This window comes from Pinus tabuliformis, chromosome 3_2 (assembly GCF_031772625.1).
Source record: "Pinus tabuliformis cultivar Carrire ecotype Pingquan chromosome 3_2, CPIR1, whole genome shotgun sequence".
Lineage (NCBI taxonomy): Eukaryota > Viridiplantae > Streptophyta > Pinopsida > Pinales > Pinaceae > Pinus > Pinus tabuliformis.
In genome coordinates, this window is record NC_142302.1 from 1104015203 (window position 1) to 1104031981 (window position 16779).

Below are 16779 nucleotides of genomic sequence, written 5' to 3' on the forward strand. Positions count from 1 at the left end.
AGGGAAAATCTAAAGATAGAGAATCCTAGCCCTCACCTAGCGTGGATGGCTAGGGTTTGGGTAGTTTTCAGCCTTAGGAGGAGTTGTCCAGTCGAAAGGAGGAGACCGTTCAGCCAAGGAGGGTGGATCTAAGGTCTAGAGACCCTGATCTACAAGACCCAAGTCATCAAATTGCAATTCCTTGCCTTCTTGAGTGAGCCACTAGCCCTAGAGGGATTGAATCACTACAGAATCAGCATTTCTTGCCAGAGATTTATCATTTAAGGGTTTTGCAAGGAAATTTCTTGGATCAGATCATATTCTTGTGGCTAATACTTAATTTGGTGACTCATTGAAGGTATTTGGAGGGATTTTCAGCCTCATTAGGCTTGGTCGCGACCTAATAGGCCTTTCTTAGCTTAGCCACAAACTTGAGAGGGCCTAATAACCCTAGCCGCAACCCTTGTTGACTTGAAAATCACTTCATTACTCATTTTTGGCACTAAATCTTTGTGTTTGCGGGCTTAATCACAAGATCTGTTGGGGTTTGAAGTGGTTTTTCTTTGAATATTTGTCATTGATCCATAAGGGTTTGGGTTTTCCTTGCTAATTATTGCTTTTGCACGGCTACAATCCATTTTGAAGAAGTTATGTAGGCTAAATCTAGCCTTCAAGCCTAGCCGCATGCCTAGAAGGCCCTCTTTCACTCAACCACAAGGGATTTTAGGGCTTCTAGCCGCAGCCCCTAAAGGGCCTCTAAACCCTAGCTGCTAGCATTTAAAGGCTTGATTTACCATTGGAATCGTTTCTTGGGCTAATACTTTGTGTGCCTCAAATTCTCTCACTTAGCATTGAAGAAAGGCCATAAGGCCTAAGGGGTTTGCTTTCATCCTCTTTCCTCTCTTTCCTTGACTGTCATAAGCAATCAGATCTGAAGTTACTCATAACAGTGGCATAATCACTTAATAATCTAATCAATATAGGCCTAAAACACTCAAAAATTCATCACACATTAACTTCTAAGGCTTAATCATTGTTTTGGTCTTTGTGCTCTCTTTTATGGGTGACTGTCTTGAGGTCTGACATAAATTTTCAGAGGTCTGATATAAAAATTGCAGTGGCATAATCTCTTTGAAGAAGTCCTCAAATAGATCTTAATAAGCCTAAGAGACTAAAGGAACATTGCATGTTAATTAACAACTTAATCATTGTTGTTTTAGTATATTTGCAGGTGATTTTTTGGGACTGTTTTCATAGTGACAGTGGGCTGATCTGATTGGTATTTAGGTCTAGTACATCTTTTAATGGTCATCAAATGATAAAAATATCAGTTAAAAGATTTCATTAGTCTCTCTTTGATTTTGAGGATACTAACTCTTGCATTCTTGCATCATTGCATTGTTCTAGCATTTGTTAGTCTCTTCTTGCATCACTTATCACTGTTAGCAATCTCATTGCTCTACTCATGCATGCTGCTATTGTGCTTAAAGAACATTCAAGTTTCTCTTGTTCCTAATTCTCTCATAACACAAAGAGAACTATTCTAATTCACACTTTAATAAGCACCTTGGATAATTGATATTGCTATTCTTGTTTCATTGGGATAATCTCTAAGCATTCTCTAAAGCACTTCATTCATTTGCTATCGTCATCTTGTAATCTTGTGTTGAGAAGTAACATTGTGAACATCTTGATTTTAAGTGGTTTCCTATTGTTATATTGAAGCATTTAATATATTAGTGATCTCATTGAAGCAATCTAGCATCATTCGCATCCTCATCCTAGGTAGAATTGCATGTTTAAAATTTACCTCCAAGCATATAAGCTAGGTTGTAAGAGAGATAGGACTATGAAAATTTCATCTATCACAACAACTGGAAATTATTTTCCTAATTGTTAATTTGTTTGTAGTTTGCTATGGAAAATACCAAATAATTCACACTGTGATTTTCACAAACAAATACTGCGGAAGAAAAATAGCGCTGGAATCTGAGAAAATCTAGCACACACACATAAAATGACACCATTATTTTTGGACAAATGTGTGAAAATTCGTCAACAAGAACCCCTACTGCAGCAACTGATGATATCACTCCTATTTGTTAAATTCCTTTAAACAAATTACTTGTAGTTTCCTACAGAAAATATCGTAATACATACACTGCTACCTTCACTTGATTAAATATTATGTGGAAACAAAACACTGAACAAGAAAGAAAATACAACACAATAGACACTGTTATTTTTGGACAAATGTCCCTGGGAAAACCCAATGCGAGAAAACCAGTGCAACAACTATGAGGGATTTATATTATTAAGCAGTAGTTTTTTAGTACAACTCTGGATGCCCTCCTAGCAATCCAATTACAAAGAAATACAACTGGTAGAGAAGAATTGTGAGACTACCTCAGTCTACCCGGCAAATCCCAGTTGTTCCAGCAACTGAACCAACTGTCCCCGGCTACAGGTACGTTTCCCCTGTGCAGTAACTGCGTGGGCCTGCGTGGAGTTCTCTGAGGCTCTGTGTCAACTCAACTGGGAAATGTCTTGCCCTCTGGAGCAGTTTCCAACCCTCCCGACTCAGAAATGTCAACTCCTCCACAAAATTCGGACTTCTGTGTGGGTGAATGAGTTGCCTCTGCGTAAGCCCTTCTGGCTCAGTGTCAAGCTCTGTGTGGGCCCTTCTGGCTCAGCGGCAACCCCTCTGGTGTCTCTCTGCCTCTCTCTGTTGTGTATCCTGAGCTCTGGAGAAGATACTCCAACCAAACTATCCCTACCCCTCGACTGCAAGAAATCTACTCGATCAGAATTTCCTCCTGAGAACTTCTCACTTCATAAATTCGATCTCTTGATCTCTCGATGTGTTTTCCAAATGACCCTCAAGCCCCTTCTATATCTTTCTGTTGGATAACCAATGACCTAGATTAACTCATAATCAAAGGTTCAAATCATTTTGGCTTGATCTTCGTCTTCTTCTAGAAGTTGCACCCACAATTAGATTAATACCTATTAATATTTTTAATTTCCTAAGTTTAGACTTAGGGTCCCATTAAAAAATATTAATAATTTTAATAAAATTGTCTTTGGGCGGAAATTCCCAAAACGCTTTATGGGTTCTTTGGAATACATGTGCCCAAGCCTCCCTGCAAAATTTGAGGCCTAGAGCACATCCGATGCTACCCCAAATCAACAAAATGTCCCCAGAAAAAACCAACTTGGGAAAACCGATGCAGCAGCTGAGGGTTTTATTATTATGCAGCAGTGAGAAATTCTGCGTACAATAATCTGGATTCCGAAATTTGGCTATCCTGTAGAGAAAATACTAGCAAAAATATCTAAAGGGAATTTACCCTCACTCCGGGTAATTTCAGCACTAGACTGCCTCTAAAAAGCAAGTTGTCCAACTAGGTCTGCGCAGGCTCTACGTCAACCTGATGTTTCCTTCTGCAACTACTGACTGAACTGAATGCTAATCTAGCCGTCTTATGTACTACTAACTGGGAAAACATCTCTTCGCATTCAGGAACCTCTGCCCAGCCTCTGGAACTAAAAACGTCTTCCTTCTCAACAAATTGAACTGCCTTCTTGAGGCTTTACACAGCCTCCTAGAGAAATCTCGACCTCTCTGCAAATGCACTCACTAGATCTGGAAAACTTCGTCCATCCTCACTGTCCCTACCCCTCACTGACTTTGCTTCCTCACTATGTGAAAATTATCCTACTGTAACCAGCTGAATCTACTTCACCTAGATTGTAAATTACATTACAAACTTATTTCAGATTTCTTCTTGAAATATGGAAGCAAATTACTGAAGCAGCCTACACCAAATTAAATATGATTCTGAAACATAGAAATTGAGCAAGGAAATACAAACACATAGGCATATAAAGAAGGGTGGAAAAATCAAGGTTGAGGCACCTCATGTACCACGATTGCTCCCTCTTATACATTATATACCCAAGTGTGAGCTTCCCTTTTATTAGCTACCCTTGTACCCTAGCATGTCGCCTAGGGTTGCCCCTTTTCATCCCCTACTCCATTCATCTCTTTATCATATGCCACCACCCTTTAAATGATGTACCTTGGGAATACTATCCCCTTTAGAAGTAGAAACCACCTAATAGGATACTTGGTAATCCTCATTTGGAGTTTGGACACATTAGCACATGTTAAAGCCCACTATGGAAGGGCATGCCATTATGAAGTCTCCACCTGTTGTCCATGGTTTGTAAGCTATATTCCTCGATTTTCTTGATGGCTTATTGTACTGGAAGGCTAGGGGACGCATTGGATCTTATGCAAGATTGCAAGTGGTTTTCATTTTGGGTTTGGTCTCCCTATCCGAGGTCCTAACCCTCCAGAAGGCTACATTGGCACATGTAGGGTGTGTGTTGAGAGCCATGGGCCTCCACAACAGTAGACAGCACTCCATGGATCCCCATAAATGTTCAGAGATTGCTCGATATTCACTTATTGAATGAGGAAGATGCACCTAATTCACCTTTGCCCAGCCAGCCCCATAGTTGTACCATGCACTTGGTAGATGACCTAGGACTTGTATGTTGATGTGGCATCACTTACATCATCATCTGAGCATTTACAAATGGTCTACAGGCATCTCCGACTTACTTGGAGAGCCATGAGGTCACTTGTGTGCCCTCACACCCATTAGGAGCACCACACGTTTATTATGTGGAGAACGAGGGCCAACCCCTTGTCCATTACTTTTGGGAGTCATATTCATCATTATGGCACTTATGGACTTCATCAAACTTCTTAGAGGGCCCAGTGACATGTATTATTGATAATTCGACCTCTTGAGAGGCTTATTCTTTTGATTATGAGCTAGTTTGGTGGGTTTGTCACCAAAAGTTAGTTATTTTGCACATTATTTTATTCTAGGGGCTAATGTAGGCCTAATTAGCTAAATCAAACTCATTAGAAGTGTATAAATACAAGTGATGTGAATTCATTTTAGCATCATCACTTGGATTTGGAACTAGTATCTCTTTAGAGATTTTCGCTTTCCTTCTTGGAGGACGAATTTTTGGAGCATGCAGTGAATTTTGATGTTTGTATAATTTTCATATGTCTTGGAGCTTCTTGATGGCAAGTTTTTCTATGGTTGGATATATTCTTATATATGTAAGTACATTTTAATGCTATTCTTTCTTTCTAATTTTGTCACATACATTGTTGTTGGGATTTCGCTATGCTAGGGCTTATTTGTTGCATCTCTTATGCAAAGTTGTGGAAATTTTGTTTCTCGATAATGAATGCTTCATGTATGGACCATGCATAATTAATGAATGTTCCTAGGGATGTTTCATTATTGAAATTCATCTTGACAAGCCATTTATCTTGCAAAATTAATTATAAAGTCTTTGAAGTTGTTTTTGTTGTTGCCCTAGTGCCTAGCGAAGTTTTCTTTGAAGCCTCCTTGACTTAGAAAATTCAAAGGTCCATAGTCATAATTCTACCTGACTCCAATCTCCCCAAAAGATTAGGCATTGATCCACCCAAAGATGATCACCTTAAACCTATTTTCCTTCTCCCCTTTCCTCTTCTCTAGGTCTAGTCCTCTAGGTCACCTAAGGCATCAATTATCTCACAATCTAGCCATCCAAATACTTTGATTTTTGGTCCACAACTGCGTTGGTGTGTCCTTAAGAAGCCCTCCAAATTTTGTGAGATTCAACCGTTGGGATCTTGAGATATCGCAAGCCCGAGCTCGAAGACCAATTCTTGCCCTTGGCTTCCCTTAGGCTAAAAACCTCACTAGAATCCTTGCACTGCCGTTCGTTGAAAATTCATTCCTTGATTCCTTTCCCCTCTCTAATTAGGTCAAGCATATCATTGGTTGCTAAATCCTATCCCCTTGACCGAACATCAAGTCCACTTGGTCCCGTGTGGTCCCTTCCACTATCAAGGTTAATTCTTCAAAGATCACCTGGAACCCGAGTTTCCACAAGAATTTTAGGACTTAGGGATCTCCTTTATAAGACACATACTCAAAACCTAACCCTAGAAATTTTCCCCAAGCCCTTCCTAGAGAGCCTTCCATTTTGTCTTCCAAGACAAGCAAGCCACATATTTGAGCCTCTCCTGTGAATAGGGTTCTAGGATCACCCCTCGCCCTATCATTGGTCTATCCATTTCGTGATCCTTATAATAATAGGTCTCCTCCCATCGGTGAAAGTTCGTAAAGAGTAGGGAGCCTTAGCCGAGGTGATAGTAGGATATCGCTCCATTGTTGCCCTTAGCCTAGTAGTAACCCTTCAAGGATCCCCTTTTAGGGGCCCTACTAGTTTGAGCGGTAACAGGCCCTCCTGGACAAGTCGACCTAAAGAGGCAATTATTCGACCTACTGGACATGTATAAATAGTAAATACAAGGAGTTCGACCTCATTCACTCACTCACTCATTCGCATCGAAATTTGTACAAGACAAGAAGAAAAACATGCAAATTCAAAGGAGAGAGAAAACAAATTGATTTATACTCTAATTTTGTTCACACATGCGAAATCTGCGGTTTTCTAAGGCTGTTACAGGGCCCAAATTTTTAGGGATTGACTAGAATTAAGAGATTTGACCAACTTTGACTTTTGTTGACTATGAATTGTTGAAGATGGCTTGAAGGCAGGTTGACTAGGGTCTTTGTGGCAGTCCTGGTTTTGGTCTTGGGTCTTGGATATCTCACTTTGATCTGATTCTATAGAAGAGGATTTTCTTGGGTTTCCCCTATGTGGGGTTTAGCCCTGGCTTGGAGCCAACATCTTGTGTTCTTTGTCTCTTGTGATCTTCATAATTTGTATATTTTGGTAATTGATCGATGAAGAGAATATAATAAAAGAAATAAAAAGCCAACAAATATTCACAGGTAATTATCAAGTAAGAGAAATCAACCCTCATCTACAAGCACCTTGATTTCTCAACATGGCTGACCGATTGGCCATCAAATGCAGGATAAATATTTTCTCCTATGGGGTTACCCATTTTGGTGGGTAGCAGTACCTAACTGATACCAGCTAATCCCCAAACCGGATTTATGTGCAGGTTCCTTACCTTGACCTTCCTAACCGACCGGTTTGACTGGTTATTGGTTCAGACCTACCGATTTTTAAAACTATGATCTTGCTATTAGAGTTCAAAAAACATTCCTTTGCAAGTGAAATACCTTTCTAACAAAACAAGCACTTCCGCCCAACTCATTGAGCAAAAGAAATAAGAGAATGTCATGTTGGATTAGCTTCGCTCAATCCTCCATGCAATGTTTATGATTATATTGTCAACAAACTATAAAGATGGTAGTGTTATTCATGCATAGTTCTTATAAAGTAGATCTAGGTCCACACTAATGCCAAACCCTCATTGAGATTAAATTCCTCGACAACTTGACGCTTTGTATGATAGCTACCCCATCTTAAATCTAGACCTACCAATATTCATTTGTTATGAAAAGCATTAGTCAAGATTTTCCCTATTTTATAGTCTTCAACCGATCTACACCATTAATGCACCATCCAATCAAAATCTTCCCTCATTTCAACAATGAAAGCATGTTCATCTTAACTATATCATTGTTCGTAAGGTCTCCCTACTAGCAGCATTACTTCTATCTCATGGATCACATATTTTATTAGTTTAGCCCATGCAACCTTGTCGATAGTAAACAGTTCAATGACCTCCAAGGTTTTCCATACTAACCCATGGCAATGCATCCAAATTTCTCATTTTAAGTCACCCAAATGTTAACAAGAAACATATTTTTATTTTCTTTCTATTTTCTCGAGTGTTTTGAGTATGTTTTCTCAAGTTGCTTCCTACAACATATGATATGTAGTGACATCCAAGCAGAAAATTACAATAATTCCTATGTTATTTAACAATATGTAGACAAGCCCCATACCATACTTGTGCACATAGCTATCAAATAACGGATAAACCATAATTACTGAACAAAGAAGCATAATATACAAGCAGTTCTTGCCCCACATTATGATAAACATGGTGCACTAAATTGCTAGAGGACGCTTTCAATCCAACAAACAAGCAATTACTCAATATGAGAAGTTCACTCTCAATATGGATAAAGGATATGACCAAGAGCTCAGAAGTTTAGGAGTTTGACTCTTTCAGCCCATCACAGTAAACCAAGTTCCTAGCGTAGCTTGTTATAAAAGACCTAATTCTTCTGCAATAATAGTATAAGTATCCTACTAAAAAAACCATAAAGAAAATATATGTTATGTAGTTTCAAATGCAACACATTAGCATGAATGGCACACTCTAGACTGCCAACAAGGATCACAAACGAATGGTACATAACAATGGAAAATGAAAGGAACTACTCAAGATCAATCCCATATCCAAACATAAAGGCAAAATTAAATTTGTGAAGAGAGTATGGACCCTTCGGAAAACAAGGCAATTAGGACTCTTGAAAAAAACAACAAACAAATAATAGAAACTCAAGCAAACAATAAACCATAACGAAAGTTTGATACTTGAAAAAAAAATGGGAGGTAACCAAAAGAAGCCTATCAAATAAATATATGAAACATGAATTACTTAAACATTTGTGTTTTCACCTCCAAAAACATGATGTAAAAGTATCAGATTGGAAAATTGATATAAGCTCAATCAAATATTTGAAATTATTCCAATATATTAGACTCAATGAAAGAAAGAATTGCAATCACCTTTCACAAGTTCATGCCCATATATGGATGGGCATATTGAATGCAAAATTTGGCGAAAGATATCTGACCCATGTTCTTCTGCAAACTTCACTATAAATTCCAGGTCCCTTGAAGTGAATGACTGTATGTTCAGTGAAGAAGCACCTCTTGTACTAGAAATTTTACCATCTTGTGAGTCTTCGGATGTAGATTGAGATTTTGAGTTCATGATAGAAACAGCTTCAAGATACAGGTAAAACAAACCCTGGTTTTTTGCTTTTGCTTTTCCTACAAAAGATGGAAAAGAATATGTGAAAAAGAAATCTAAAAGGAAATTCTGTTATCTTTTAGTCCTTACAAGAAGCCAAGAAAACATATCATGTTTCATTCTCCATTGATAGAAAATCGAAGATGATTCTGAAGAGCCATAGGAATCACATAAATTACTCTCAAATATATCATGCAGCTAATGGCAAAACAAAGAGAAAATCTCACGTAAGTCTCATTTATTTAATTTAAATATTAAAGTCTGTTGGTGGCCATAAATGGTCATGGGACTATAAAAGTACAGAGGCAATCAAGCATTGGGAGTGCCAGAGCTTCTCGGGGAGAACTACAAAAGAAATTTAAGATTACAAGAAGACTACCAAAGGATATACCATCGAACCTTTAGAGAGCCAAAATGGGTGAGGGTTCAAAAGATATTAAGAGAGACCCAAAATCAACAAAGATGTCAACCACCAGCTCTTCTAACATCCCAGGCCAAAAAGAATTATGAAATGGCAATCTTGTCACCCATCAGTTGTGCATCTTGACGTTATGCTGCATGAAAAACCTTGTATTGGATTTACTCATGATACCGCTTATGGTTGTACACCTAGGTTTAGTAAACCTGTGATCTGGTAAAACACAAATAAATTTAAAAGCTCAAAAAGACAGCTAAAATGTCTTAATCAAAGACAGTGTCAACATTCAGCCTTCCTTAAATTTGACACGCAATCCACTGGAACTAATTTGTTTTCAAATTCAACATCATTTTCAACATATGACAGTTATCGAACTTGTGTATGGATTTTCAAGCCAGAAAACACATCAGAATGAATTGAAACTTGAAATGCAAGTAGGGTGCTAAAAAATAATGCAATAGTATGGATTCCGCCCGATAAAACTACCTTTATTTACTAAAATATTTTTCAATGCTAAACTATACCCAAATTTCACTAAAAGACCCCTAAAGGTGCTAGAAATGAGAGTATTCTTACAAACATCGAATGGTTGGTTGAGTGTTGTGAATCTGAAGTAGAACATTTGGTACATCACAAACCATTGATATTTGACTGTGGAGAAGCCTTAACTCCCTTAATCTTCCAAGTGATGGGATAAGCATGAGCTACAAACACTCTTGTTGGATGCTCTCTTGCCTTGATACCATGTTACAAAAAGAGAGCAAAGATATCTACAGCTCCGAGACCATGTTAGAATTTGAACTAAATATGCAAAAGGATCTTGAGAAATCACACAAGAGATAATGGAAAAATCAAAGCCACGGAAGATGAGAAAACTAAGATTTATAGTGGAGAAACCCTCATCAGAAACAAAACTCCACTCTAAATACTCTATTGTATTGATACGTGAAAGGATGAAATGATACATAACTTGATCACTAGATAATGAACTGATGACTTAACACGTGCCATACACCCCTTTATATAGAGTAGGATTAAGCTAGGGCGGGCTTTTAGCTTTAACAAAATAGCTTTATAGCTTTTACAACTTTGCAACAAAGTTTAACATAGTATTGGTAACATTACCATTTACATATTTTGAACAAAGATAAGGTTATCTCATAGGCAATATTACCTTTCTATACTTTCCTAAGAGTATTGTCAATAGATATCCTCTCTAATCACCACATTTAATTATTCTTTAGAAGGGAAATCCAAGGAGTCCCTAGAGGGGAGTAAGTGATCAATAGAGAAGCCTATTATACCCAGAACCTGCACTCAAGGTGGTAAGTGTGAAAATTTATGAATCTAACACATCAAAACCCCTACTACAATATTTGGTTTACTATCTCCTACTTGTTTTTTACATTAACAAGTTATTTAATAGCATAAACATCAAAATAAACACAATTGCAGCCTTCACAAATATATAGATCAACAACTGAAATAAATTGAGACAACACAAGGGACATTGTTATTTTTGTACAATCGTCCCCGGAAAAACCCAATTCGGGAAAACCGGTGCAGCATATATGAGGGTTTTATTATTAAACAGATTTCTGAATACAACTAGGGTGCCAGGAATGGCTCACCCTTCAGAGAATATCCTCGGCCATGGTACCTCTATCCGAAGACAGATATTCCGACAAATCAACAACCGGATGAACGACCCCACAGTGACTCTGACTGTTCCTTGTGCTGGACAATGAAAGCTGCTCCAAGCACTCCTCTGGAACTGCATCACCCTCTCCTCACTAAACTGCTCTCAGTCTACCCCACAAAACCTCCTCAGCGCAGCCTCTTCAACCCAACGTCAACCTCTACAGCCCTCTGTGTTGTCTGCGTCAACCTCTGCGTCCTCTACGTCTGCCTCTACGGCTTTTGCGTCCTCTACGCCTGCCTCTACGGCTTCTGCATCCTCTACGCCTACCTCTACGGCTTCTACGTCCTTTGCGCTCGCCCCCTTAGCCTCTGCGTCAACCCTCGTAAACTCTACGTTGCCTCTTCCAACACTTTGCCACCTCTCTGATATGTATTCTTCAACCTTGGATCGAAATCCCTTGCTGAACTGCCCCTCACTGCAACTGATCTCTAACTCTATTTCCTCAGCAAACCCAACCCCAGAAAATCGAATTCTTGATCTCTCCTGGTGTGTCTCCAACTAACCCTCAAGCCTCTTCTTATACTTTTCCTGTTGATGATTCAACGGCCGAGATTAAGTCCCTAATCAACAACTAAGATTAGATCTGGCTTGATCCTCGTCATTTAGAACTTTCTCACCCATATTATATTAATACACATTAATATTTTAATTTTCCTAAGTTTAGACTTAGGAACCCCATTAAAAATATTAATTATTTTAACATCTCTCCATCTGGGTGAAATTTCTCCAAATGATTTCTGGGTCTTGGAGATCTCATGTGCCTTAGCCTCTCCACCAATTTTCATTGCTAGAGCACATCCGATGCTACCAAAAATCAACAGTAAGATCCTAAAACACAAAGTGCATCCCAAGGCAAGTCAAGAAGGTTTCCCACTATCACCACAACATCTCTTTCCCTCACTTTAGGATGGTTCTCCTCCAACATAAGGGTTTCTTCCCTAAGTTAGGATTGCTAAGGCTAAGAAGTGGAGGCTCAAGGTGATATAAAAAGTTAGCCTTAACAAAACAATAATTGCATCACAGTAAAATACAAATGGAATGAGAAGTGATGTGATGGAGGACCAAGACCAGTGCCTATCACATCTTGGGCAAAATAGAGTCAAGAAGCATCAATTTAGAGAAAGCAGTTTTGTGAATGATAAAGGAAGAAAGAGTTGCTAACAGCAAGCCACAATCATCCTTTATCCACTCTTAAATAAATTTATGAAGGTGTTGCCCTACAATGATATATTAGATCCAGCAACAACTATTTGATGGATGCAAAATTAATATATTCAAAAATAGAACAGCAAAAGGCATAAGAGGGAGAACTTCCTCACATTACACTCAATGCAAATATTTCATTACACATCCTCACAATGTTAGTTTCTGTAGCATCAGATGTGTTCTAGCCATGAAATTTGGTGGAGAGGCTAGAATACATGAGATCTCCAAAACCTAGAAATCGTTTCTGTAAATTCCACCTAAAGATGACTTAATTAGATTATTAACCAATTTTTTAATGTTTCCTAAATCTAAACTTAAGAAAATTGGTTAATTAATCAGAATTAATCAAGTGAAGGTGAGAATTCTCTAGAAACTCACACGGATCGATCCAAAAATGATCTGAGCCATCGATTAAGATATAAGCTTGGTCATTGGAGTCCCAACAAGAAGTTATAAGAAGGGATCGATGTGGTGATGGAGAACACACCAGAGTCATTTGGAGAATTCAATTTTCTAGAGTAGCAATAGTCAATTGCCGGAGAGTTCGAGCTTTAGTGGGGAAGCAAAGACAGTGAGGGGCAAGGATAGTGATCCAGAGGAAGTTTTTCAAATCTGGAGAGGCAGCAGCAAGGAGGCCAAGTTATTCCCAATGAGGCCAAGAAAGTTTTCCAGAGGGTGGAGAACCAATTTCCTCAGCAGAGACAGCCAAAACGACTTCATCAGAGGCAGTTTTGGGCTTAGACATCCAGGGGTCTGCGCAAGTACTTTGCAGACGATGACGCAGAGGGTCCAAGAGGATGAATTTTCTTAAGGGAAGTTGTGTCAGGGTTGCTTGTGGAAGAAGGGAAATTCCCTTAAATAATTTTGATCAGATTTTCTTGCTATTTGGATTGCCAGTTGGACATCCATAGATTGTACTCAAAATTTCACTACTTCTTAATAATAAAAAACCTCAGTTGTTGCACTGGTTTTCCCAAGTTGGGTTTTCCCAGGGACATTTGTCCAAAAAACAACAGTGTCAATTTTATTGTGCGTGTGTGCTAGTATTTTCTCAGTTTCCAGCGCTATTTATTTACGCAGTTTTATTTGTGAAGGTTGCAGTGTGATTCATTTAATATTTCCTGTAAAAGATAAATTATTAAAATAATTAACAATTAGAAAAATAGATTCCAGTTGTTGCAATAGGATTTTAGTTTTGAAATTTTCACATGGTATCAGAGCGTGAGTGATCAGCTAAGAAGCTCAAAAGCGAAAGAGGGAATTTCATTGTTCGGTAGGAGCCGCAGGCCAAAATTCCTAGAGGCAGCGCAGTCCATTGCCAGGCAAGCCGAGTTGCTTGGGGAGGTTTGATTTTTCAGTGCAAAGTGGCAGAAAAAATCGACTTTGCAGATTGAGTGATTGCAGTAGGCAGAGGGAGCAGCAACAACTCAAATTTTCACTAGGCAGATTCGTTGGTTGGACGCAGAGGATTTTGCAGTAGCAAAATCAGCGACGAGTGGAAGAGAAAATCACACACAGCAGAGGGAAAATTTCTCTCAGGGAACTTTGAGTCTCAGAAGTTTGATTTTCCTAGGCAAGTTGGCAGTAGCAGCTAGCAGATTTCCTCACTCCATAAAGGGAATGTGAGTAGCAGAGCAGCAGCCAAAGAGAGGGAAAGAGGGAGTTTTCGACAGTTCAAAGATGGCCACAGCAAGGCTTAGAGCTCAAGATAGGTTGGATGGAGCTTCCAACTATGTCCTCTGGAAGGCTAGGATGTCCTTCCTTCTAGATGAATATGGCCTGAAATCCTACATAGATAATTTGGTGGCCGTTCCCCAAGATGTAAACCAGCTCAAGGAATACAAGAAGGAAACGGTGAAGGCGAAGCGGTTGATTCTAGATGAAGCTTGCAATCATATAGTCTCACATATAGTGGCCAAGGGAACGGCCAAAGAGATGTGGGATGTGTTGTTGCTATCATTTGTCACACACATCTAAGTTAGTGATAAAAGTCCTTAACCCCACAAGGTGTGGTTGGTGGAAAATTTAAGAGATGGGGTTGTCACTTATTCCCAACTCTCTCTGTTTAAGCTCTCTCCTAGGTTAGCTAAGCGGGGTGGTCCCTAAATGGAAAACTATGTTTAAAAAGATGTGAGGTTTCCAGGAGATGTTAGAGTGAATTGGATTACTTTTAAGATTATGAGCAAATATAATGTGAGCAATATGAAATAAAATGAACTTTAATAACCATCAACACATGAATCAAAAATTTGCATACATAAAAACAGTGCCTTCAAATATTGCTTAACATAAAATAATACTTGCTCAAGAAAAATGAAATGCTTCAAATTGAAACACACGTAACCCTGTAAATCAAACAAAAGATGTTAGCAAGATATATGCATGTTGGAATTTACAAGTCTAACTGCTAGAAACCCTTCATGTAATTTCTGATTTATTTCTGCCTACTTGTTATAATTAATTAACAAGTTATTTACCATGTAAATACTGAAAATAAATACAAGTACATGCTCAACGCATTACAGATCATCCACTGAAGGAAACAAAACAAGCACACAAGTGACACCGTTATTTTTGGACCAATTTGGAAAAACCCAATGCGGGAAAACCAGTGTAGCTATCTGAGGGTTTTATTATTATGCATTTTCGGAATACAATCTGGGTGCCAAAACCGGCTCACCCAACAGAGAATAATGTCAGCAATACTACCTCTCTACTCAGAAGCAGATATTCCGGCAGAAACCCCGGATAAACACTCTGACAGCTCCCAACTCCAATCTGCCCCATGAAACCCTAGTGTCAGCCCTTCATAGCCCTGCATCATCCCAGCGTCAGCCCAATAACCCCTGCGTCTGCATCTAGAGACTCTATGTCACCCATGCTGGCTCTCTGAGGCACTACGCAGCTCCTGGTTGCCTCTACGTGGGCCCTAGCTGGCTCTGCGTCCCTCTCTCCCGGCTTCTGCGCTGATTTTCCCGATACCCTCTCTGCCTCTCTGGCCCTCGCTGCTGATCACTGATTCTATCTCTCTTAGCAAAACCCGCTATAGAGAATAGAATGATTGATCACTCTTGTGTGTTCTCCAAGTGACCTTCAAGCCTCCTCTTATACTTTTCTCATTGACAATTCAACGGTCGAGATTAAGTCCCTAATCAACGGCTAAGACTAGATCTAGCTTGATCCATGACTTTTGGACCAATCTAACTCAATTTTATATTAATTCACATTAATATTTTATTTTCACTAAGTTTAGACTTAGGGACTCCATTAAAAATATTAATTATTTTAATATCTCCCAAACTAGTTAGATTTTGACCAAACCATTTCTGGGTATTGGAGATCTCATGAGCTTTAGCCTCTCCACCAATTTCCGTGGCTAGAGCACATCTGATGCTACCCCAAATAACACTCCCTCTTACCGAGGACTATGCTCTAATAATACTCCTCACTGAGCATCACCCTGATCATCCGACATCGGTCCCTGTGCTGATGCTAGACCTGCTGCCCAACATCCTTTGCACTAATGCATCATGTATTGCTACCCATGGCCCTGCCACTGCCACTGCTACATCTGTACGGTAGCTCCCTCTGCATCTGTGTCGCTGCCCATGGCCCTGCCATTGCCACTGCTGCATCTGCACTGCAACCCCTCTCATCATGCTGCATCGTGCTGCCCATAGCACTACCACTGCTCACTGCTACACTGCAACTCAGCTACTGAGAAGTAAGTAACTGATCTCCCAACTCTAACATCTCTGTCAGGCTAGAAACACTCTCGATGCTGAAGCTCCCTCTTTCACTGACAAGTGCTCTCTGACATTTGCACTGCTGCCACAACTCTGTGCATCTCGCACTGCTGCCTCACGCTGTCTTGGGACTCCTGCACTGTAGCTCCCTCTCTCGCTTCATCCGCATCCATCTCTACCAACATCCCCCAGTCCTGCTACTCCTCTTCGGGGCTCTCGTAGCAAGGTATAATCCAAGAGCTTGGGTACCCCGAGGATCCTGCCCCTCATCGCCTATAATCCGTTTGACTACAGCTCGATGTCTCCCCACTTCCGCTCAAGTGGTGTGTGAGCACTCATGGTATAGTTATCATCTGTCTCCAATTCCTTCTCCACCCTTGCTGGCAGAGCCTTGGGCTCGGAAGCCTCTCCCTTGCTCTTCTTCCTCGGACACTGGTGTTGATCTAGATTGTCATTAATGTCAATATGAAGCCAAGGAGAAGAAGAGCAGACTTGTGAAGAACGGGAGCAAAGCCACTGGAAAGAGGATCGCATCAGCGAAGGTACATAAACAGAGTCATCGAAAGTCACAGAGAGATATGTCCAAGGGAAACCGCTATCGGAAGAACAAAGAGAAATAGAGCTATTGAAGCAGGATACGGAGCAAGAGAAGCATAGAGGAAGATTCATTTGAAACCACGAGAAGCAAAGAGCAGAGGAGTATATATATTATATAGATGCGATATAATACACGGACCCGAACAGGTTATAGCAAAGAGCAGAAGAGATATAATATATA

At 39.7% G+C, this 16779-nt stretch overlaps 1 protein-coding gene across 2 annotated transcripts in view; it reads right to left on the bottom strand.

Moving 5' to 3' along the window:
- LOC149184523 (putative DNA helicase MCM8) overlaps positions 1-16779 on the bottom strand; it is a 328833-nt gene that overhangs the window by 157238 nt on the left and 154816 nt on the right. For both annotated transcript variants that reach the window (XM_089417565.1, XM_089417564.1), the window contains exon 6: positions 8683-8949. In XM_089417565.1, the coding sequence (XP_089273691.1) occupies positions 8683-8949 (267 nt within the window). The remainder of the gene's footprint in view (positions 1-8682; positions 8950-16779) is intronic.